The sequence below is a fragment of the Caretta caretta genome, chromosome 17, assembly GCF_965140235.1.
Source record: "Caretta caretta isolate rCarCar2 chromosome 17, rCarCar1.hap1, whole genome shotgun sequence".
NCBI lineage: Eukaryota > Metazoa > Chordata > Testudines > Cheloniidae > Caretta > Caretta caretta.
In genome coordinates, this window is record NC_134222.1 from 10,730,119 (window position 1) to 10,756,282 (window position 26,164).

Below are 26,164 nucleotides of genomic sequence, written 5' to 3' on the forward strand. Positions count from 1 at the left end.
TGCGGTTAGTCGGAGATGAGGATGCTCAGCAAATTGCTGGAGGGACTCTGCAGCTGGCAGGATCAGGCCATGTCATTGTCAGGCATACTAGAGTGAATCTATTGACTGGGCAGCATCCAGCCTGCGGGACAGGAGTTTCACCGAGCTTTGTGCTTATCATCCCTTATCATTTGCAGGGGAGAGGAGGCCTGATCCACCTGTCGTTTATACCCATTTTACACTAATGTAGTGCCAGGACCTTCTAAAGAGCTTCTCCTGATTTATCCTGGAGGCAAGGTCATGTCTACACTGCAATCTGAGGTGTGATGGCAGCTTGGGTAGACATGCCCCTGCTATCATTGCTAAAAATAGCCACGTAGACACAGCAGTGCAGGCCTCAGCAATGCAAGCAGGTCTCCGGGGTTGCAGGCATGCTTGTACAGACTGTGCCAAAGCCCGTGCCGCCGCATCTACCCTGCTGTTTTTAGCAATGCCGGCGCTGATATGTCTGCCTGCGCTCCAGACACGCCCGGGAATGCAGCATAGACACAGCCGACGTGTGGGCATGTCTACACTGCACCTGGGAATGAGCCTCCCAGCCGGGGGAAACAGACTTTGCTTTAACGCTGCAACTTGGGCTGCAGCACGGCGCCTCAAGCCCTTCCCACTCGCCCCCTGAGGCTTCAGAGCCCGAGCTGCAGCCTGAGCAGCAATGTCTGCACAGCGATTTTTAACACACGAGTGTGAGCTCGGCTAACGCAAGCCTGTCGGCCCAGGCTGAGCAGTTCATTCCCAATGAGAAGAGAATTAGGCCCAAAGAATCTTATTCCTGCCCTTACCTCGGCTCCCGGTTCACCAAGCCACCATCCTCTCGTCATAGAAATGTCTCATAAAGACTCATTTCTTCCCTGACACCCGCAAAAGGGAGTTTGCAATAATATATTAAAACAATTTCTTAGTAACGTTTGCCTCAGGGCTTCCCAAAGTGTCCTGTCTTGTAGCAACTGGAAGCTCTTTGGGGCAGGCTCTATATTGATTTCGTGTTGGTACAGTGAGTTTCCTTTTTTTAAAATTTTCTCTTTGGGACCAATGGATAAAAGGAATTAGAGAGATATTCATCCTAGTGAGCAGAAAGATGCTCTCTGTGTTTGGGACTCAGGAGAGCTGGTTTCAATACATAACTCTGCCACAGACTTCCGGCACGACCTTGAGCCAGTCATTTAATCTTTCTGGCCCAGATCCTCAAAGGTATTTAGGCTCCTGACTTCCATTGAGGATCTGGGTCTCTGATGGGGTGACTGCCCTACAGAGAACTAGAAGGGGTTAAGGTGGCCAGCAGACCAATTAACTCCACAGGCTTCACCTGGAGGAAGAGCCATGGAGCAGGGAACTAATTAGAAGCAGGTTCAGCTGTGTAGCCACAGGAGGGGTCTGTAAAGAACCAAGCAGCTGGTAACAGATGGAGGCTGCTGAGAAAGGCAGACTGTAATAGTTCCTGTAAAGAGGGTTTTGGTGCTGTTATACCCAGAAAGAGAGAGGGGGAACCACGTGTGGTGAGAAGCAGTCCCTGGAAGGAGCAGTGAGGGCTGAGAGAGGAAAGCACAGAACTGCTGAGTTGGAGGTCCCTGGACTGGAACCCAGAGTCAGGCTGGGCCTGGGTTCCCTACCAGCTGCGGAGGAAGTGGTGCCATGGGGCAGCGAGAGGGACTTTGCTACCTTGGAAGGGGGAACACTGAGTGGCCTGGCTCCAGGGCTGAGTCATGAAGCCCATGCTTCAGTTTCTGGAATGAGAGATGGGCTGCAGGCCAGAGGGAGAGACTGAGCAATTGCGTGTGAACCCTGGAAGTGGGTGTTGACCTCAAGAGCTAATCCCCAGAGCGAGCAGGAGGAGGCACCAGACCAGTGGTGAGTAGTGCTGTCTGCGATGGCCTCATTTCCCAGTCTGTAATAGGGGGATAATCCTAATTCCTTTTGCCTACCCGTAGGGTTTGTCAACCATGGAAGTTCTGCTGCTTTCACTTTGCCTGCATAGTTACAGCAGCAGAAATTACGCCATACTCTAGACAGATTTAACGCTAATCTAAAAGGGGTTTATAGCTTGTTCTAGTTCAGGTAGCAAAATAAGACAAACCAGTATAAGGCACCTGTAACAGGGCAGCCTGCCCCTTTCAGCTCCAGTTCTGCCCCGCTGCCCTGTAGCGAGGTGCAGCAGGGCCAGATTTAGGGGCAGGTGACCCGGGTGCGGGGCTTAGAGGGTGCCGGGCTTGGGGTGCTGTGTTTGTTGTTAGGGACAAAAGGGTCCATAGAACGTTGGAGGTAACGTGTTCCAGGTATTCTGTATGTGGATTCATTTTTCGCTGACCTCCTAGAATGTTCTGGACCTTTGTAGAATCTCCTGAGGTATGTCAAAATTTGACAAATTGGGGGGGGGGGGCACCAAAGATGCTCCTTGCCTGGGGTACCATTTGGTCGAGGGCTGGCCCTGCGTGCAGGGGCTGGGATTTCTACAAAGAGGCCCAGCATTTGAGGGTTAACTGGGAGACAAGTGGACAGGCTGCTCCTATGGAGATGGAGGGGCAGAAGCCTAGGTGAGGGCCAGGGGGCTGTCTGAGGACTGTGGCCACCCAGATGGCTTTGTAGAAGATTGGGGCCTCGACTGGAGGGTGGTGTGGCTCAGAGCCTGGATACCTGGATGTGGTGGGCGTTGAGACAGGCTGACAAGAAAAGATGCTGGATTGAAGATCCTCTGTTTTGTGGGTCTGTTAGGCTTGGCTGGAGTAGCCAAAGATAGTTGTGGGGAAGCTGAGGTGGCGTGCTGCAACGCGAGGCCTGGCTGTGAGGGGATGCTCAGAGATGGTAAGTGTTGGAACAGGACCTTTATATTAGTATCAGTGTGTCTGTGCTACGGGTTGTATTTGTATAACTATAGTGGTAAAAATAACCCTCCTCCTCCCCAACTGACTTATACTGGTATAACTCTTCTAGTATAGTATCAGAGGAGGAGGTGTGTTAGTCTGTATCCGCAAAAACAACGAGGAGTCAGGTGGTGCCTTAAAGATGAACAGATTTATTTGGGCATAAGCTTTTGTGGGGGGGGAACCCATGTCCAAATAAATCTTAGTCTTCAAGCTGCCACCGGACTCCTCATTGTTCTTCTAGTATAGTCTCTAATCTGTCTCGCCTACCTTGATCTGAAAAGCTTTTTGGGCAAGCACTGTCTATGTACAATGGGGCTCCAATCTCTCTAGGGGCTACAAATACTCATTGCTGTATTAACAATACTGTGAATAACGCAAACATCGATACGGGCAAACATCAACAATGTTGAAGATAATATTGGGGTTTTGTTTTTAATGATCATGCAAGCCTAAGCGTTTGTTGTCAAAATGAAGTGCGGCCACAGATTAGAAAGTGTGAGTGAACAAACAAAGCCCAAACAATTTGGCTTGGAGACTTTTAGAGCCTGCCAAATAGTTAGATATCCTGTAACAATGAGAAGATGCTGATCATGACCCCTTTGGAGACGAAGGGGACTGAGAGGCTGCGTCGCAGCTTGTCCACATGGTGCGTTAGTGTGCGCTAGCTGGGGGTGTAGATTCTAGTCTGCGCTCCCGTGTCGTGCACTAATTGGCCTGCGTGGACCCTGTTGGTGTTCGCTGAAAGTTTCCTAGTGCGCGTTAATGTAGCCCTGTTTGAAATGGGGTGCTCTCCGTGTGCAATAGGGAACTAGTAGTGCATATCAGCAGGGTCCACCTGGGCCACCTAGTGTTCACCAGCATGTTGTGCATGAATGCATCATGTAGATGAGCCCTTACTCGAATGGGAAAGACCAACTGTACTTTCTCCTTAACCATGAAAACCAACAAGACTTACTATTTTATGCAAAACTGCTGTGATTATGTCAGTCACCTCCAGAAATATGTCATTATTGTTCCATGGGGAGTTTTATTCCTGGCTTGCTTTATCAGGCTGTTCCTTGTTCTCCCACACAGACAGCTATATCACCAGCTGGATTAACTGTTTGTTAATATTTTGTAGATGAGACCCATAGGATTTTGCTTTAAGTTACACCAGTGCAAATCCAGAAACACACCACTTAAATCAACAGGATTACACCAATGCAGAGAGCAGAATCTGACTGTCTCTCTCTGTCAGCATTTCTAAACCCCCCCCCCCCACTGACATAGAATAGTATCTAAGCAGTGCAACGTGTTTAAGAATGACGAGGTCTTTCTACAGCAGGAGTAGCACTTTTGTCCTTTCTTTGTTCTAGCCATTGCCTGTTGTCTGCCAGCAGCGTGCTGTCTCTCTCCCTGTCACTTAGGGAACACCTTTACAAAACAATCCTACAGCATTCCTGGGCGTCCCAGATTAGACCACAGGCTTTTCCAAGTGGGAGCTTTTAATGTGCCCTCACAATGGGGCCCTGATTTTGGCTGGGAACTCTAAATGTTACTGGAATAAAAATAATAGCCTAATAAAAGTAGAGGAGAGATTCTCACCCCCCATCCCAAGTGCTACTGCTATAAAGAGGCTGCAAGTAGCCTAGGAGTTTTCCTTTAGTGTAGGGCTGCTGTCAGTGGCCCTAGGCTGCCCCCTCCTCCCCCCCAGTGTCTCAGCAGCGCATGCTGAGATGGAAATTCTGGGTTGTGACACAGCTCATAGACAGCATCAGAAGGCTGCTGTAAATCAGAACCGCCAATAGCTGCTCTAACTTGTGCAGAGGGCTGCACTAGGCCCAGACTCCAGAGTAAAAAAAAAAAAGTGGCATAAAGTCTCCCTTCCCTGCCCACCTGGACTGTGTTTTCTGTGCTGCATCTCCTGAAAGCATACAACCAGATCCTGCGCCACCTCTCCAGGCAGGATGTTCTTTTCCTAGGCCCTGCCCCTGGCTCCCAATAGTCTGACTCTAATAATGCCTCAAGCAATTGTATTCAGATCAAATGCCTCCTGTGCTATAAAATCCTATACCCTTACTGATCTATTAACAAATAAACTTGGGAAGCTTGGGTAATCCCTGCTGTCCGTCTTGTCTGAGATTTTTTTTTAAATTATTTTAAGGGAAGGGTCCTGCATGTTGTTTGCCTATCAGTAATTCACAGAACCCCCTGCAGTTGTTTTCCACCTGGGCACTAATCAACACACCAGTACTTAGCTAATAATTCTGCTGACAGTTTGCTTTTGGATCTCATTTGCCCATGTGCTGTTCATGATGACGGGATAGTTATTCACATCATGTGGCATCACCAGCAACACACACTGGATAGGAAACCTATCACCATTTGGTGAGGAGTGTAATTTCTTGATATTCTGTGGATGCCGCAGGGTCATGACTGTTACAGGCAAGCCAAACTTTCAAAAGTAGCCACTAATTTTAGATGCTCAGTTCAAGAAAGAAATTAGAATGCAGGGGATTTTCACAGAATTTTCTACACAGTCCAGGCTCGTTACAGGGATGTTTCCAAAGCAAATTCCCACATCCAAATGCCTCTCAAACTTGCGGGGATTTGGAATTAGAACCTGACTCCAGACCCAGGTTTTCTCCTCTATCTTAGATACTTACGTGGCCTCCATTGCCATAGTGCCTCACAACACCACTATGAAGTAGGGCAGTGCTGTTGTTCCTATTTCTCAGAAGGGGAATTGAGATCAAGACTCAGTGTCTTGCTAGAGATCACACAGGAAGTTTTTGTGGTATGAACAGAGAAATGAGCCCAGGTCTCTCAAACCCCAAACCAGCTCCCTAGCCACAGGAACATCCTTCCTCTCTTCTGCCTGGTTTCTATTTCTGTAAGAGATCTGCACGTGCCCAGACGTTGAGGCTGGTGTGTGTGTGCTGAAATCTGAACCAAATTTTGGTGCTCAGGCTCATTTCTAGATAACGTTGCACACCAAGTTAAAGTACTGTTGTAAGGGGCGGTGGGGGAAAGGAAACTCCTCTCTGAAAGCTTCTTTGGAGAAAGGAAGGCCCTCCAGAATCACTGTTTAAAGGGGGCCTTTATGTCTTCTCCTGCTCCTTGGAAAAGTGCCATATGGGTGGATTAAAGCTAAAGGGGCCTGGATCCATCAAAACTTTGGGGACTCCCAAGTAGACTCTACATCCCAGATATATCTAATGGACCTGGGGTTTCCTTCCAAATGTAGTAGTCCAGCTAACACAACCCCATCTCAGCAGACCAGCAACTGACAGCCTCAACTGACAGCATGTCCTATTGATCTGCCTCTTGCAACTTCTTTGTCATTGCCTCCTGCTGCCTCAAGTCTGGTGGCCCAAATCCCAGGCATTCTAACTTAATTTGCCACTGCACGCTCCCCTCCATCCTGTTCCTCTAAAGCCTGGTGGCATCACAGCAGAGCCGTCTTAAGTGCACCAACCACACAGTGTCCAATACTTGGCAACCCATGGACTTGTTTGCATGGCAGCCTATAGTCTTGCTTCACAGGTGCTGAGCCACAGGAATTAGACTTGGACACAGCACTGCTACAGAATGGTTATGAGCTAGGAGAGTCTACAGTTGAAATGCCAAGCATTTTGCACTGCTTCAGAATCCCTGTATCTAGTAACTCCTAACAGGGGGTAGGTCAGGGAGACAGAGATGGGGGGTGGGGAGGGTCTAGTGCTCTGAGCACAGGAAGAGGAGCCAGGTGCTCCTAAATCCTCAGCCTGGCTCTGGCACTCCCTCCATCTGTAGCCTTGGAAAAGTCACTTAACCTCTCTGCCTTAGTTTCTCCCACATGCAAAATGAGGGCTGTCTGTACCTACGTCACCGGGCTGTGGAGTTCATGTTTGTGGAGCGTTTTGAAGCATGAAAAAGCATGGCATCAGAGCTAAGTATTTTCACTAAGAAAAGCAAAACCAGCATCAAGTGCAGCTTATTGTGACTCCTGGGTCTTGTCATGCTGTTTGCCGGGAGCAGAGACGTGCAGGGAGTGTGCTTTACGCAGTCACACCACAGCTCAGTCTTCAGTCACCGGGCAATCGGGGCAGCCCCAGAGGTGGTTACATAGGGAGGCCATGCTAGCAGCAAAGAGCATTGCAAGATGGAGAATGGGGGGGAAAAAAAAAAAACCTGGGTGCTGGCTGTCTTTGAACAAAGATCAGTTTTTAACTCCTAGGAAAAACATGCTGTATGAATGTTTGTCTCATGCATGTCTCTACACATACATGCTCATGTGTGAGTGCTTGTGTGTGCATAGCTACCTATGCTTGCATTCACATAGTTCTGCTTGGGTGCATGTGTGTGTATGCACTTGTGTATATTTGTGCGTGCATGCTGTTCCAGAAGCTCTGTAGATGTTAACAGATAAAGTGCCAGTAGATGGTGCTCCAGAACATGCAGCATCATTCCTCGGGTTTTGTAGGAACAATGAAACTTGTTGTGCGGGGCAAATGGGAGTTCTTTACATCAATACTGAACATACTCAGAATTGCCAATCCCAAGATTCAAAACTCAGGAGTCAGACACCTCCACCCCCAAATCATCAGATTGGCTTAAAAATGAGAACTCTGCTTTCTGGGTTCTTTTACTTTGCTTTCCAGTCTTGGAGGCTTTAGAGATCACGTTTTCAAGCTTTTCTCCATAATTATCTTTTCAAAATGAAAGCTGAGATTCTCCGGTTTTTGTTCGACTCCAGAGCTGGGGCTTTAAGGAAAGCATCAAATCTCATGGGATGCACAATGAAAACATTGCATAAAAGTGTCCATGTGCACAATTCATGCACATGCTTCTTTGCTGCATTTTTGAGGCTTCTCAACTCTGATTTCCTAGCAGCAATTTCAAAAGCCCCATATCAGTTTGGTGGCAGCCCTCTCCGATATCCAAGGAAGGCTTGCTGCTCTTCCCTCTGGAGTCCCTCAATGCCTTTCTGACCATTGGGCAGAGGGGTTGCGTCCTCTGGGGATGGAGGACAGACCTTAAGCAGTGATGGAAAGAAGGGTAGAAATGACAGGTCTAATTCTACTTCTTGTTCATATCCAAAATGCCACAATTCATATTTCTGACTGCCAGGAAAAATACTAATATATGGCTATGTTTGTGTGTATCAAAATGACTGCTTCGACCTTATTGTAGCGAAACATTGCAGTAAGGCGGTTTCAGAAATTTAAATCTTAAACTTTAATTTTCCAGGAAATTCTGAATCTTTAAATTCAGGGCAACAGGAAACTTTGAAATGTCACAATTTCCTGACCAATAGAAACTCAAGTTTCAACCAACTCTAGTGCAGGGATTCCCAAACTTGGTTCATGGCTTGGTGCGTGGCTTGTTCAGGGTAAGCCCCTGGCGGGCCGCGAGACACTCTGTTTACCTGAGCATCCGCAGATACGGCCGCTCGCAGCTCTCGGTGGTTGCGGTTTGCTGTTCCTGGCCAATGGGAGTTGCAGGAAGTGGCACGGGCCAGGCCACCGCTTCCCGCAGCTCCCATTGGCTGGGAATGGCGAGCTGCGAGCGGCCGTACTTGTGGACGCTCAGGTAAACAAAGTGTCTCACGGCCCGCCAGGCACACTTACCCTGAACAAGCCACGAACCACGTTTAGGAACCCCGCTCCAGTGAGTAGTGCATTGACTTCAATGGGTCTACTCGGATGCATGAAGTTAGGCTCTGATCATGCAAACACATGCATAAGAGTTGTCCCAGTTCTGAATTAGGATGATATTTTCAGCTTTGATTTTTATACGGTCAGATTAAACCAGTGGTTTGGGAATAAATCTGCTTGGTGAGAGACCATAGGGAAATGTCAACCCAAGACCATTAAAGTTACTCCAGATCAAATGTGCAGCTTCTCACTTCAATGAATCTCAGTTAAAAACTACATTGGCCATTCATTCTCACACAAAGATCTTTCAGGGATGATTATATATGTGTTACAAAAACGACTGTTCAACCCAAGAATCCTGTTTCTTTCCCTCTTCCTAGACTTGGGCTACAAACATGATTTTACTAGGGATGATGGGGATAGGGGTGGGGTGAATTTGCATCTATTAATAGTTTGCTTTTAACCCCAAACCTTTACAAATTATCTTTCAAGATAATTATCATGCAACCACCAAACCTAAAGCAGCTGGAGAGCTAAGGGAGGTGCGGGGGAGAGTAACATCAAAATTGCTAGGTTTTTTCCAAAAATTGAACTTAAATGGTTAATCTTTGTCCTAGATTTTTCTGTTAATCTGCTTTCATATTGACTTTAATCTCCACAGTAGCACATCACATTAGGCACTGCTACACTTCAGAATCTAATCACTTGGCTTGATTTCCGCCCTTCCCTCCCCCCCCCCCCCCAAGGCCTCTGTGCTTTGTCTTTAAAAATAAATCTGTAGTGACTGTACCGGTAATGGAGAACCTACTGTAATTTCTGGAAACCATTCAGCACTCTGTTCATTGGAAATCAATATCGACCGCTTTATTTTTCTACAGCTAAAATGGGATACAAGGTGCATTTAAAAGCGCAGCAAAATCTCCTGTGGCTGTATTTTAGAACAAGACACCGCTCTCCCTGGCTTGGGGTGAATTTAGGTCTCAAAGTTTTGATATACATAATAGGGGGCCTTGATCCTGCATTGAAACCAATAGGACTACTCATCTGAATAAGGACTTGCAGAATCTGGCTCCTGTCTACATAGGAAAGAGAGAACCTGGAAGAGCAGTGTCCTGCATAAGTAAGGGCTTTTATATGAGTGGGGACTGATGTGAGTAAAGGCTTCAGGATCAGACCTTAGCTTTGCTAGTGGATGTTTTGAGCTTGTCCCTCTAGGTCTGCATTGTCTCAAGATACAGACTTTCTATCAAGGTGAAATTACTGATGGTCTAGTCTGAGGTGGGGAGAGCACTGTGATTTATAATGGCCTCATGCTGAATTTAGCAGCGAGCCAACTCTGGGCTTTCCAGGGGTGGAAGGTAAGTTTGTTGCGTAAGCAACGCGCGTGGTACAGTATCCGTGGGAGGGAGAGCTGGTGGCACCATTCATGTACTGTCAGGCCTTCACTCCCCCTTCTCCCTCCCCCACTCCCGCAAAAGGAGTGTTCCAAGCAGGGTTGGCATCTGCTGCAATGGGACCTTGATTGTCTTGCTTTCTTTGAATGTGTGACCTAAATTTTCTTTAACACACACACCCCCTTCCTCTCTTCAGCATTAACTTCCTTCAGGTCTTGGAAATGCTTTTTATATACTAGTAAGATGTCACATGCAAGACAGAGGCAAAGTCACAGAGCACTAATCTCCCTCCCTCTCTCCCCAGACTAAATCACACCATCTTTAATCAGTCTTTGCTCTGGCAAAGCTGAAGAGGGCTCTAAACAAAGTCCAAATTGTGCTGCTTCAATTCTCCCTCTCCAGGCTACAAGTACCTTGCACTGACTTCAGTGGCAATTTCCCATACCTTCTGGGAGAACAGGGCCATGGACCGCTGCTTATCACTACAACTAAAGCACATCAACCTCATTTAAGGCCCTCAAATGTTTTAAAATCCTTCCCCATTGGTGATTCTCCTTTAACTTGGATTCCTTCATTTAATTTTAAAATAGGATGGGTTATAAACAACATACTGCCAAGCCTGCAGACCTGAGAGCAGAACAACAACCCTGACCTGGGAGGGAGATGAGCTAGGTGACTTAACAATAGAAACTCCAAGCATTTGCACTACAGAGCGGTTTAGCTCCTGTTCCACTCTGTAAATGTGTGCTGGTTGCTGCCCTCAGAATCCCCTGGCTTGAGTAAACTGCCTTTACACTACACAATGGTCACCTTGCTTCATCCAACTGTGTTGCCTGGCTAGTTTGGGAAGCTTGGGTTGGTCCCTCCATGTGGCTGTGTCAAAGGGAAATTAACACACTTTTGCTCCTTAGCACTGATATTTCCTGACAGTGCTGACTTTGAACAGGAAAGAGCTGAGTGATTCACTGTTTTATTTCAGTTTGCTTGGTGTAAGCAGCCACTGGTGAGGCAGCTTCTCTTATACGTTGCCATTTCTCAAGACAATCCAGATGGTCAAACAAGGATCCATCCAACGTGGAATCCAACCTCTGCCTGTCAGTATTGTCCGTTATTCTCAAGGAAGGGTGCTGCTTTTGTCTTATTGATGCATGTGTTGTGGAAGGGTTAAGACTGTAGAAGGGGGACATCGGAGGGAAAGCTTCTTGGATACTGTCATTTGAGAAATATGGGACCCTATTTTGCACTCTCACTGGTGCAGACCAGCAGTTACTCCACTGAGGGTGATGGGCCTTGTGCACTCCTGTACACCAGTGAAAAGTGAGTGTAAAACACCACCATGGGAGCCATTTACACTCACTGTGCACTGGTATAAATGATGGCACAAGGGGCAGGGCAATGGAGAACCAGGCCTAGTGGCGTTGCGTCCATGTAGAACGAGCGGGAGGCCTCGCTCTAGCCCAGCGGGGTCTCTGGCTGTGGCCCAGTGACATGCCTTGCTCAAGGTCATGTTCTAGAACGGAGAATAAAACTCAAGGCCAGAAATGGCTAGTGATATTTGGGTGTCAATTTGGGGGGGGCCCAACTGAAGACACTTTAAAAAGTGGCCTGCTTTTCAGAAAGCGCTGAGCATTCTCCCCCTGAAAATCTTTAAGGTGGCTCAACCTGGGAACCCAAAAGATGAGGCAACCCAAAAATCACTAGTCTCTTAAATCTTTCAGACTTCCTATGGTCAGTGCTGGATTCCATGGCTAATCCCTCAAGCTGCCACCTCAGGACCTCTTCCTGAAATTCAGGCCCCGTGCCTCCTGCCCAAGCTCTCCCTTACACAGCCCTCTGTTCAGAGGCGCTAGCAGATCGCACGAATTACTGCCAGAAGATTTAAGTTTATCTTCTAATTACTGGAGAGGGATCAGGAGAGAGGAAAAATAGTCAGAACAAATCCATTTCTATTTCTGACGTGTTTATGCTGCCCAAATGAAAATGGGGATGGGACGGGAAGCCAAGTTTTCTGTCATTTCAATAAATGAATCACCATAGGGCTGTTAACAGCATTTTTCTTCCTATAAAACCTGATACTGTAAATACTGGGGGAGTGGGGGGGACTTCTGAACTGACCCAGGGAATGTGATTTGTCTGAAATGGTTTTGGCTGCAATATTTAGTAAAGATGCTTTCCCCTCCCCCATCCCATATCATCTAAACAGTGCTAGAAGGCGAAGTAGGATTTCAGCTGAATTTGCTGGCCAGGTGCTCCAAGGATTGGAATTCTTCTATTTGAGTCGTCCCCGTCCCTCCATTGGAAGGATAACTCCATTTGGTAAATTGCTACCGAGGAATCTCACTCTGACTGCTGTGAATGCCATTAACCAGTTGTAATTTATGACCTCCAGTCAAATATTCAGCAGACTTTACATGCCTTTCACTTCCTGCTTATGGAGTCTTCTGTAAACTTGCACTCTATTTATTTATTTTATTTTTTTCTTTCCAAAGCTTTACTGGTTAAAGCTGTGAAAAGGTGAACTGAGGTTCCTGGAATCCATTAACTTGACTGGATACTTTGGGTGGGGAGAGCATGCTTCTGGAAAGGTGGGTGGTTCAGAATTAATCATCCTGTGGTCCACCTGAGATTGCCTGTTGGCACATGGCAGGTGATGGTGGTTGTCTTGCAGGCAAATCTCATGCTGTGGTTACATGTGGAAGGTGCTAAATAGATGTTTATGGGCCTCAGGGAAGGCTTCAGGGGAGGGAAGCCACTACTTAATCTACAGCGCATTTGACAGGCTGTCCAAAGGGTTCTTGCTGATCTCTGATTCTCTACCTCACAGGAGGAGGCGGTGCAGTGGTTTTTAAAGATTTTTCCTGATGAGTCGTTATTAGTAACCCAATATTGACAAAATGTTGCAACAGGAATGAAAAAGCCCTTTTGGGTGAGAGGCTTATTACCAGAAACAACAAGCAAATAGGAAAATGGTGCATATGTTGGAGTGCGCTGCTTACCTGTGTCTAGAATTCCTCTGGAATCTAAGAAGTTAGGATTAAGACAAACTAGCTATTCTGAAAGGTAATGCTGGGAAATGGGAGAATTTGCTAAAGTAGCAAAAAGTTGCTTTTTAGAACAGACACTATGCCATACGGTTCTCCCCAGGGCTAGCCTCCTACTGAAAGATAAAAGACGACATTGAAAATGTGACATCAGATCCTAGCCCTGAATGATCACGACTAAAAGTCGCTGCTGTCTGATGTCACACAGGCCACTGATACAACATAAGATACTCTGTCTCAGGCTGGTTCCCAGTGGCTAGGCATCCTCCTCACTAAAACTAGCCTTATCAATGGTCCTCCGTCTTGGAAACTTCATCCAAGAAATCAAGGGTTAAATGGCTCATGGGCACATCCAGGACCAAGGTGAAGTACACTGGTGTGTGGGATCTTACATTGCTTCTGCCTATGCTGGACTTAATTTACACACATCTTGTGTATGCATCTATGACTTTGAGAGGCACTCCGATACTAAGGTGTCGGACACAGGATAGATGACCATATCAGTGGTATAGAAGTCTTATGGTGCCCCAGCTAGCAAAAATTAGCCTAGCTCTGGAGCCAGTGGTGCACTGCTGATTTACACCAGTTGATCTGGTAAAATGGTACTATCCTTAGACATGGTGGGGAAGAAATGATCTATAATGTCCAAGTATGTAATGGGGTCATTGAAGCCAGTGGGCATTTCAAAGCCTCCAAACCTGATTTATGCACAAGAAATCTATTTCTTCTCATAGCTGGAAGTACTGCATTTGGGTCTAGTTAAAAAATAGAACAGCGAAAGTATGAAAGGGATGGGGAAAATAGATTATTTTGTCACTGCAGACTTATCTTTGTTTCCTTGGAGTCAGTGAGAGAGAGGAGAGCTAGAAGACAATGAGTAATTAGTCATTGCTGAATTATTGATGAAAGATACTGTACGAGTTAGAACAAATTTCAGCAATGGGAGGGAGTTAAGTGAATCATTTGCTCTTCGTAAAGCCTCTCCAGATGAAGACACAAATCCGTTCTGACCTGCCCATCTCCTGCCATGGGCAACAACAGGATTTTAAAGTGACCCTCGCTTTCCCAAACTCCGGTTCACACAACCCCCCAGGTTCACGGAAGGCTCCTGTGGCTCCCCAGTTAGCACATGGTGAATCTGTGGTCCTGTCACCCCCTCTTAGCTTCAAGCTTCATGTCTAAGACTTGCAGAGCTGGAGATAAGCTCCTTGGCCACACCTCTCCTGTGCAGTGCCTAAGCTCTGTGAGAAGGTTTTATCTTCAGGCATGTGCCCTGTGGGGTTCCTAAACACTGCAAGTCTGAAGCTCCTTGGGGGCAGCCTCTGAAACCCCCAAACCTATGGATGCTTCAGGTGTCCTATAACTTCGCAGAATCAGTCCCTTAGTAATTCTTTAACTTCTCCACGTTGGGAACTTATGCTGTATTCATGAATCGTAGAAATCGGAGATTGCATTAGTTGTTTGTTGTTAGAACCTAGGAAATCTAAACGAAGGTCAAGGCCCCATCACAGTCTAGTCCACTTCCTTGTCAAATTTGGATTGCCCCCTACAGTATATTTAAGTGATGAGATCCTTAACCATTTGTTTCCTATGATAGCTCACAGAACTTCTGGCCTAGAGCAGAAGATACTGGGTATGGGTCTTTGCCTTGTGTTAAAGCAGGAGTTCAGACTAGATCTAATGAAGAGTAGTACTATGTAAAAGTAGGTATTACTCTGAAACTGCATTTTACAACATTACCCCTTGGGCTAGCATTTAAAAGCTAGCTCTTCCTTTTGTCACTTGCACAATTGTATCATTAAACAAAATTTCCCAGGCCACAAACTGCGAATCTTGTGGAAATGGTGGGAGGTTGCTTTGCAGCAGGAAAAAGCTGCAGCTTGTACTGTGATACCTTGGCATGAATTTTTAAACAAGACAAGATTTTTTTTTTTTTAGATGAGCAATGGGGGGGAACCCAATATATTTATGCTGCTAGCTTTAGCATCCATCTAGCATCTCTGTCCTAAAGCAGCAAAACAAGAGGGCTGCTGATGCTGCATGTTACTGAGCTGCTCTGGACTGAGGTGGGGGTCAGAGAATTGATTTCATATTTCCTCACTGCAAAAAAGAAGAAAAGATCCCATTTCCTGTTGCTCTGAAGGAGACTTTTGGTATGATCTCATCCCTGCTGTTATCAATGAAGCCCAGCCTTTCTCCTGTCCTTACGCATGCGGGAGAAAGAATGAACTGTTTTTACATCTGAATCCATAAACAAGAGGCAAAATACCTCTGAAGGCACAGATCAGTGGAGGAAGTGGCAGGATCATCTTTCATGCTCCCCCCCCCCCCCCCCAACCAGTGAATTGCTGCAGTATAGATAATGCAAGATAAAGCAATAGTGAGTCAAACACAGAGTAGCAGCTGAACACTGCAAAAGCTAATTTTCTCTCAAGAAGTGCATTGTGATCGACTGTAGAATTAAACCAAAGGGTAGCTTTACAATGATGGGTTATAAGCACAAGTCTCTGCCAGCTGAGTGTCAGAGTAAAACGTGCCCATAGTCTCCAGCATGTATCTCAGCCAAGGTAGCATTTTGTTACCCACACTGCGAGAGAAGCTTTAGTGGCTATTATTCAAATTGGATTCAGCGGGATCATCGTATGCCTGGTTAGGATTGTAGGACCATGTTTGTAAAATGAGAACTGTGCCAACAGTGTGAGTATTCGGGATTAAGGACACTCCGGGTATGTCTACACTGCAATGAAACACCTGGGGTTGGCCCATGTCAGCTGATTCATGCTCAAGGGTCTTGGGCTGTGGGGCTCTAAAACTGCAGGGTAGGTGTTTGGGCTCAGCCTGGAGCCCAAGCTTGGGAACCTCCCCGCCCCCTGTGGGGGGGTCTATAGAGGAGTATCTTGCTCCATGAACCATCCCATTGTCTGCAATGGTACTGTGAGCAAAGAGGACAGCATTGGATTCCCTGCAGCCAGTTAAGGACTGGATTTTTGCCTTTAGGCACAGCCATGATAAGCAAGAGGTGGTGCACAAGCTATCCCCCAGGAGATACTGTCCTTAGACACGTCTCTTTGGCAATGTCTATAACAGGGTTGGCACTGTAATTTCCAGTTCAGCTAGAGCTACATGCGCAAGCTTTGATTCAGCTAGCTGCTAAAAATAGCCGTGTAACTGCGGCTGCATGGGCAGCAGGCGGGGCTAGATGCTGTGGGTATGTACCTCGGGTTTCAGCTGGGATTGTACTCAGTGCAGCCAGCTGTGGCCATGCCACTATTTTTAGCGCACTAGCTCAATCTGCACCAGTGCGGGTATGTCTATCCGAGCTGGAAATCTTACCTTCGGCTGCAGTGTGGGAAATGCTTCTCCCTCAGAACATGGAGAGGAACAAGTTATTCCAGTCCTTGCAAAGTGCTGCTCTCCCCCCCCCCCCCCCCCCGCATCCTTGCACCTGACCAATAAGCCGCAGATATAGAGCAAAAGCTTTGTTCGCTCCCCAGCTCCTTGGCTTCACCCACTCCCAATTCACTGGCTCACAGCAGGGAGTGTTCACAGCAGATCAGGAGCCACAATCTTGGTAGGTCACATTCGCCTAAGCAGGTGGCGTGGTGGAGCCTTAGCCCTCTTACAATCCCATTTGTGTCCTCTGCTTGTTTAGACAATTTAGCCTGGAGGCTGCAAAGCAGCATTTAACCTTCTGTCCATCAAAACGTGTAATGAAGAGAGGCATTTCAAGAAATGCTGCAAGGCTCTCTTGGTTGGTAGACATAAAGGCCAGCTGTGGAGTTTGGTTCTGGATTGTGAAATGGATTGGAACTTCCCTGCTTCATGGGTTGTGGATTTTGGATCTTGCATAATCATTGGGTAATTATAGTAGGACACTATTCTCCTTGTTCAGTGGCTTCTAAGCCTGCGTGTGCCGCCTTCTCCTTTAGGAAATTCACAAACTCCTGCTTGGAATCCATTTTCCCCTTGTGTCTTTTGCTCTTTACACAGCAATAATCACACAAAGAAATCACACAGGCACAGTCGGGCCCTGACAACCATGTCACTAAACCTACAGAAACACGTAGGGCCTAGTTATGCATATACACTGCTCTGGCTGATTTCTAAAACATACAACACAGTGAGCGCCACAAGAGGGTTCACAACTACTTAAAGGGATAACTACTCAATTCCTGTACACCATAATGGGAGAGTATCACACTTCAAAGTGTACATGGCTTTCATGTCTGTGGTACCTCTTCTATGGGAAGATGTATGTAGGTGTCCTAAGTGAGGCTAGCCATGACATCAAAAATTCACCTGTACAGTGCTTTTGCAATCGGAGAATCTCGAGGTGCAGGTCATGGAGCAGTTCCATCTGTTCCTTCTTCAGGAAGGTGATATGTCGTTGCACGCTCTGGATCTGGTGCTCCAGGGACACGGTCTCCATCGCAACAAAATTAACAATCCAAGCCTGGAGGGAGTAAATGGTTCGTGATCAGACATGCAGCTGTGTACTGTACTTGTGATTCAACTGGGGAGGTGAAAATTATTCCTGCAGCTTTACAAGAGACATTTAAAAGGGGAGCCTAACGCTACTGGAGATATACTACGAGCAGCTGAACCCCAGTCTTTCCTTTCTCTTCCCACACATTTGGGGCCCTGTGAGTCCCTTTACCTAGAGAGATTTCACCAGAGCTTTTTACTTAAGACCCCCATCGCTTTGGTGTCTCACATGTATTACGGATTGGGCAGAGAAGTTTTATCATCCCCCTTGTGTATATGGGGCATGGAGACACGGATTAAACTGCTTTCCTAGGGTCACACATGGGATCTGAGGTAGAGCAGGCAATCTAGGCCTGATGATCCACGTGCCATCAACTGATGTCAGATATGTTTTTTAGTTTACTTTTTAGAAACTAGGATCTCTCTCTCATATAAGAACATTAAGACTGCACAGTCAAGTACTAAAAAGCTAGGAACTGCTAGAATTGCATTGAAATGCCTGTGCAACCTTAATTCAGAACCTTTGTGCATATGCCTTTTGCAGTCTTTCATTACACTCTTCCATTTTATTTCTTTTTCCATAGGACCCCTTCCTCATTCAGGGCACAGAATGTTTGGTGCTCACTGAATGAGCAGCTATTCAATGTTTTGTTTTATCCTCACTGTTGCATGGGGCATACATTCCTTACTTACTGCCCACTATTCAAACCTTGCTCTGAAGACAGAATTATGCATTTCCTCATGTGTGGTGGTTTTTGAATGGCTTTCCTCACTATAGTATCAATGTATCAAAGATTAATGACTTCATTTTCACAACAGCCTGAGAGGTGTGTGTGGGGGGGTGGTGGTGGTATCTCCATGCCTCAGTTTTCCATCTGTAAAATGGGAATAAGGTCAAAAGTATCAGCTGTTTTCTACCTGACTTCAGACATCCAGCACCTGATTATTATTTTTTTTTAAGAGTACATAGCATTAGATAGCACTTCATATGTTCAAAGCACAGCTCCCATTGATTTCATTTGCAGCTGAGAGTACTTGGCACTTCTGCAAGTCCGGCTCTGAATGAGGCAGGGGTCCAGTGGGAAAAAATAGTATGCGATCAGATGTTTAAAGACTGCATCTTAATGCATAGGCACAAGGAGGCTGAATTAGGCATTGTCTAACTTTTGAGGGTTGACTTTGCAACCTTAATGTTTTAGTGTGTACATGTCCATAAAATATGATGGGATGGCAGAAGAACGGTTAAGGAATAAAATGCTTAGCCAAATTGTCCTCTGTTACTGATATAAACTGGAACAACTCCACTGATTTGAAATTTACACCAGCATAACAGAGCAGAATTTGGCCCTTAGTATAGGGACGTTCCTACACTGGGGACTGCTTTTAAGAATCAGTGTAAGATACAAATGGTCTCTATTGTACTACATATGTCTTCAGTGGAGCAGTTAATACATAGCACTCTACAGTGAATTTCCTCTCTCCTTTACAGAGGCTTGAAACCAAGCTCAGATCTGCACCCCCTGGGTTGGAAGCTGGACTCTGATCTGGATCCAAATTCTGTAGCTGGTCCCTATGATCTGTAATAAGATCTTGACCCGAATCCAGACACCAAACTTTGGAGAGGGATTTGTTTCTGGATTCTGAGCTGCAATTTGCAGCTCAGCCCCATCTCTAGGACATCCTGACCTCTTAAAGAAATAAAATGGCTTTTCTGAATCCACTTCTTTGTCCCTCCTAGAGCTAAAGTGCATGTGAATACTTTGTGTGAGGCTTTTGGTAGAGCTGTGGCCTAAGGTGAAGCAACTTCTATCTGAAGCACAGCAGTGATATGGACTAAGACTCTGAAATAGTTTTGAGAAATCAGGGGAAGCTCCATTGCTTGGGACACTTTAAAACCAGACTGGCCAGAGCACCAGAATCCAAGTTTAGCTAGGAAGGATATAATTGTATCCAAATTTGTGGCTAACACCCCTGCTCTTTCCAAAACTATCATGTGTTTCCTAAGGACCAAAAGTCAGTTAGGATGTTGGTTTTATTTAAAAGAAGGCAAATTCAAAAGCACTGTGGTCTCCAACCCCCCCACAACATTATGAAGGGGCATTGGTTCAGGATGGGGGCGGGGGAGGACGGTATCACTTACTGAATCACATGACCACTTGATGCACTTCCTGGATTTTCCTTGGAGGTCTCCTATCCTAGTATTGCCCTGGCCTGAACTTGTTTAGTTTTTCTGAAACAGCAGCAGTAATTATATGCAGAAAATGCTGCAGTGTATTTCCTTTCCCACACATCTTACAGTTATGCTTTAAAAGCAGATTCATCGCTGAGTGGAGTTCTATCTGGGACAAATTCACCCCTGAGTGGTGGTACACCAGGGTAAATTTGGCCCATCAGTTGTCCTTTGACAAGCTATGTACTCTGAATGCATGAGATCTAATGCATGAAAAATACAATATGCTCTGTCTCACCCAATCAGTATTATGTGGCAAGGAGATTTGTCTTCTCTTATAGAGGAAGTAACAATGTTTGCTGGTAATTCACATGACAGGCAAGCGGTGATGTCAACTCTGTTTGCCGGAGGATGAGCTCCTGGAGGTTAGGGAGTTCATCGCTACATGTTAATTTCTTCTGTAATGGTGCTGCATTAGCCTGCCTACCTGTGCCACTGTGCCGCAGAGATAAAAATAAACCTCAAAGAATCTGTAATCCTGGGAAACACCATCACATGTGGATGTGGTAGCCATCCTTATTCCATGCATAAAACCCAGAGGGTGGGGGAAACAATAGATTTTTTTTTTTATCTGCATCAAACCATGTTGATGGCTTGTGCTTGCTGGCAAAATCTTCCAAAGGATGGAGTGCATCATTCTGTTACGTAGAAGCTATTCCCATTTCTTTTTTCCTCTACATCTGATGTCTTTTGCCATAACAGTATCAACATTAAGCAAACGCTTTAGATTATGCTTACAGCCCATGGATTTTTTCTTAATTCTGTGGCATTCCCCCCCCCCCCACCTCTTAATCAAATAAGCTCGATCACTGTAATAAGCCTTGGCAAACACCAGTTTCAATGCTTTCTGTTGCCAAAACCTCTAAAAATTTGAGAGCCTTAATATCAGGACTTCCAAAATTAGGCACTAAAGCTAAATTAATAGCTGTGTGTGTTTAATATAGCCATATTTACATGTGCTACTGTTGTGATCACTTGCTGATAACCAGGTATTAGACAAGTCCACTCTAGTAATACTTTGCATTGTATAGCACTCTTCCTCCAAGGATCTCATTGAACTTTACAGATATTCATTGATGCAGCCATGCCACACCCCAGGAGATGGGTAGGTGGTTTTAGCCCCAGTTTACAGATGAGGGAACTCGGCCACAGAGGTGAGTGACTTGTCTGACTTCCAACATGGCTGGGAAGTCCTTCAGACCTTGCTCTAACTATGAGAGATCTTACCGTCTCAGTTAAATTTTTTTTATTAAGGATTGTTTTTTGATGGCTAAGACCATACCATCCACTGGCATAGAGCAGAAGGTTTTCTTTTGGGGGTGGAGAGGCTTTCTTATGTGATAGCTGCCATCTCGGCTGACCACTGGGGATTGAATGGGGGTCAGGGAGGGCAGAAGGGGCACCTCTAGAGCTAAAAGCATGAGCTACTGCAGCTTGAGAGAAACAGTGAACGTTCCCCATGTGTGGCAGTAACAGACATTTTCTGAAGATCAGGCTCAGGGAGGAACCTGTAAGACACACTTCCTAGAAAGACTGGTCCTTAGCTCTACCTCCACTGTGCAGTGTTAGTGCTGATGGCTTTCTCTTCTTTTGGGAAGAGAGGTGTGGACTTTGTCCCAGTCCCATTCCTCTGCTGATCCCAGTGTGTTTCCACTCCTTTGAACTATCCTTTACTTCCCTGAGAGCTCTGTACTAGCTATTTAAAGTGGAACTATGCCAGTTTATACCAGCTGAAGATAGGTTTGTCAGATTTCATCTCCTTTTAATGTATGCAAAATGATGCTGATCATCCTCATGAGCAAAGCTGCCAAGAAGTCTTCTGAACAGTGAGGCATTTGGGCTAGGACTTTCAAGAAAGCTCACTGGTGGTTGGCTTAACTCTGCTTGATGGTAAAACTCCCCTTGACTTCAATGGGAGCAGAGATGGGCTAACCAACACTGAATGCTTTCTTTTTACATCTGATGTCAGGCTTACATTTGTCAACAAGGACCAAAACGGGGGGTGTACCAAATCTGTGACGTTGCCTGATACTGTGTTCAGTTGCTTAGAGCCATGAGCCACAATTAATGTTCTCTTTTCTTACGTGCTGCTTGGGGCATCAAACTGAAATTACTCATTGTTGCAGTCCAAGAAGATCAAAAACCAGGATCTCTGTTCTGATCATTCCATTGAAATCCATGGGGTCACTCTGGATTTGCCCCGGCAGTATTGCTGAGATTAGAATTGTGTTAGGGCTGTGTGTTTGGATTCTTCAAAACACCAAAAAGAGGGAATTTGGATAAACGTGAATGTAGCTTATTTTGGTGGTTGTAGTTTTCCATTGGCTACCACTGGGAGCATTTATGAATGCAAAATAACAAGACTTCTGGTCTTCTAATGCTGTTTCCACCATCTAGATTGAACAGTTCATGGGAGGTACAGAAACCCACTCATGAGATTTGTAAACACAAATAGATAGCAAAGGCCAGATCCACACTTATACAAAGAACACTTTACGCAACGCTAGACAGTATAATTTATATGTGCTTTAAGGTCCCTTTACATAGGGAGCGATGTAAACAAACATCAAGCCCAAATACTCCTTTTCCTATTTACCCCTGCATGTCTGGATAGCCCATGTAGCGGTCTCTAGGGGTTCCTGACTCTCCCAGGAAGGCATGTCATCCAAGTCTCAATGCAGTCCTTAAATTCTGTGTGTGTTTTTTTTTTTTTAAATCTAATAAAATCCAGGTCTATATTAGTTTGACTTCCCAATTATTCCTATCTTTCTGTGTAGAAGCAATATAACTTTAGTCCTGTTCATTAGTTTTCTCTGGTTAAGTCCATCCCATTTCAGAATATTTAGGCTGGGAACACAAATATAATTAGTGTTTTCGTCCCATTCAAAATACAGCACTAGCAGCTGGACACTAACAGATCACCAGACTGTGACCCATTCTTAACCATCTAACGGTTGATCACTTATAACTAAAACAATGTGCAGAGGTTAAGACATGGCATGATGGCCCATAACAATTTCAGCTGAGCTGGCGCTCCTTTTATGTGCATCTTGTAGGTATCTAAGTACTCATTGAATGCTAGGGGGATATTTTTATTTATGGCTGTATGTTTGTTACAGTACTTGCGGAATCACTTTTAATGGCTTCTGTGATTATAATGATTATAACGTTTTCCTGACTCTATTGTCCAGGCATGATGAGACCCTGCAAATACAAATCATATTGCAGCAAAGGACACATTCTGCTCTCACTTACCCTGGTATTAATCTAGACTAATTCCACTGCCTCTGGATTTATGGAGGTGTAACCAAGATCGGAATCTGGCCTAAGTGAATATCAGGAAATTCATAAAGGTGGAATTTATCCAGATTTTGAACAGGGTTTCTAAAGGGACGTTGTGGGAATCACATCTCTGGAAACATCTGTCACTAGTCTGGACAGAGCACTTTAGTACATACATATCTATAGTGCTATTTTCAAGTGATCTTGTCGTGTCTACATTAAATGTCTCTACTAGAATTGGTTGAAAATTTTCCATTGACCCTTTTTACCAGTGGAAAATAGATTCTCCCCCCCTCCCAGTGAAGAAGGGAAGAATGAATTAAAATCCCTCTGACATTTCCTCAGTAAACATTAAACAATGGAGCATGGTTTTGCTTCTTTCCAAAATTTTAGTGGACACTATCACCAGTTTCTAACTAGTTCTAGTCTCCAGTGATGTCTCCCTCTACCTCCCTTGTGAAATGGTTCTCTGGCCTCTAGTATAGATACTCGGGTAAAATTCCTGCTGTAAGAACTGCAAGCTTTGCTCCAAGTCCATTAGAAGCCTAAACACTCTCCACTGACTTAGTGTAAATGAGGAGTAATTCCACTAAGGTCAGGAGACCTGGGTTCTACTCCTGACTCTGCTGCTGGGTGACCTTGGGTGAGTCACTTCAGAGCCATGCCTCAGTTTCCCCATGTGTAAAATGGGGGATACAGTGCTTTGAGAGCTACTGATTGAAAAGTCCTATATAAGAGCTAAGTATTATTAAACTAAATGCAGTTACACTGGTACAACACCAATATGAAATTAGAACCAAGATCTAAGGCATTTAAATCTATTAGAAGATGTATCCTGCTCCTTTGACTGGCACAGTGGCTGACCTAGTTCTTATAGGCACCGATATAGCAAAGCACTCAGAGGGAGATTTCCCAAGACAGTAAGCTGCCCAACTCCTATTTGAGCTTTTGGAAATCTTCCCTCTTAAGTACGTGCTTGACTTCAATGGGTCTACTCGCCTGCTTAAAGCACATGCTTCGGTGCTTTGCTGAATGGGGGCCATAGAGCTGGACTTCTTCACAACTTTTAAGTTTTAGAGAGCTGCTGTATCACCAGGAGGCATGTGTGTGAAATTGCTGTGAACACTGAGACTGGCACAATTGTGTTGACATGACACGCACTTAGTTGTGTTCATTGGAATGCCATGGCATCATTGGTAAGAAGGCACAGTCACGCTGCTGTCACTAAGGGCAAACAGCAGAGAAGCCAGAGATGGAAGAGTTCAACTGAGTCATTGTCTACGTTAGCTGGTGGAGCTAAGGCTAGGGTCAAACCAGGGTTGAAATGCAATGATACCTCTCATGCTACCACTGAGCTTTCTCAGGGCTGCCACTCTGTCACCTTTCACAAGCTCTAAACCCACTCTTCAAATCTTTTCATTTTTAAGAAATGAGTCTTCTGTTCCCCTTCTATTTATTGTGCTTCTGTATATTCTGAGTATCAATGTAAGGGCCAATAACAATTACTAAGGCTGTAATTCAATCTCGGGGTTCCGATTAACATTTATAACTTGCTCAAGTGTGTTATATTATTGGAACCCTATGGCTGAATTACTGCTTTACAGTGGCAATCTGCCTATCTGTTAACCTACCTGGATTGCTTAATTTTTAAACCTGATTCTCAGTGAATGATTGTTTCCTTTTTTTCTCTGCCTTTACTGTAAAGTAGAGAGAGCAACAATTCATTGAGTATTTTAATTCAATGAATATAGGTGAACAGTCACTTCACAAGATTTAACTGCTGTGCCATTTTAAAAGATGAGGAGCTATGCACAGGTCATCGTCTGTAATTCCTGATGTATAGTATTTTTTCCTATTGGCCAAGGAACAGTTGATTGGTAATGCTTTACCCTTCTGTAGCATTTTCCATTCAATTACCTCAAAGCACTTTACTCCGAGGACCTTGGAGTGCTTTACAAACACTAACAAACTCATAGCCACCTTGTGGGGTAGGTACATACCTGTACCCCTGTTTTACAATAGGAATGCTGAGGCACAGAGAGGTTAAGGGTCTGATTCACGGAGATGCTGAGCACCAGCACTTCCTTCCCATTGACTCACCATTGAGGTGGCGAGCGTATAGGAGCCATGAAAATCAGGTACCAAGAGCTGGATCCAATGCCCATCAAAGTCAACAGAAGGACTCTTCAGTGGGCAGTGGCTCAGTCCATACATGACTTACCTGTGGTCACACAGGTAATCTTTGGCAAAGCTAGGAAGAGAATCAAGGTCTCTTGCACAAGATCCCTTGTTCGTGTCCCAGTCTTCGTCCAACACTTCTCCATTACTTGAAGTCTTTACACTGAGACCAGATGCCGTTCTAAAAGCTACTGGGCTTGATGCAGGAATTCCTGGTTGAAGTTCTAGGGTCTCTGATCTGCAGGAGACCAGACTAGGTGATCACAATGGTCTCTTCAGGTCTTAATCTCTGAAAGTCCCGCTCACTATTGGTTCAGTGTACATGTTAATTACTAAGTGGAAACTCTTTGATTTACTGGCAGGAAAATGTTTGCAAAGGACTTGTGTTTAAAAAAAAAAATAGACCATTTTAAACCCCGGGCAGGAGCCTGATCTCAACTAAATTGAAGAATTCTGAACAGATTTATTACTAGTAGATAAACTCCTCATGTTGACTACTTGGAATACACCATAAATTGCTGTGAATTTTTGGGCATCAGTCCTGCAAAGGGAACCGGGCAAATTTCAAAAGGTATAACAGCATTCATACACCTAAAGATTCCTAGTTGCTAGTCTTATTATCTGCTTCAATCAGGGTAAACATGAATCAAAAAGCTGTTTCCTATCAATTATTTAAACATTCCTGCCCGAGTAACAGCTAATGTCTTTTTATTTCACTACATACATTAAACATAAGGCCAACTTCTGTTCTTTGGCTTCACTGGAATTACCGCGGTTCATGTTAGCATTTCTGGGAGCAGAATTTGGGCCACGATCAACACTGTGCAGAGATCATAAGTGATTCCTTTGGCCTGATCCTGAAGTCACTGAATTCAAAACTCTGAATGGCAAAACTCTCATGGACTCCACCTATTTCCACCAGCAATTGCAGAGTCTCAGGCACCTCTGAAACCATTATCTGCACCAGAAGCTCCAGGAAGGAAGAGCTATCAGCCCCAGGCCTAGGCAACTTCTAAAACTGCACCAAGAAGGGCTCCAG

The 26,164-nt window shown here is 45.2% G+C and overlaps 1 protein-coding gene across 1 annotated transcript in view; it reads right to left on the reverse strand.

Annotated features, from left to right (window-relative positions):
- Positions 1 to 26,164, reverse strand: part of CCDC92B (coiled-coil domain containing 92B) — a 61,537-nt gene that overhangs the window by 34,396 nt on the left and 977 nt on the right. The window contains exon 2 of the mRNA XM_048824234.2: positions 17,250 to 17,403. Coding sequence (XP_048680191.2) covers positions 17,250 to 17,403 — 154 coding nt within the window. The remainder of the gene's footprint in view (positions 1 to 17,249; positions 17,404 to 26,164) is intronic.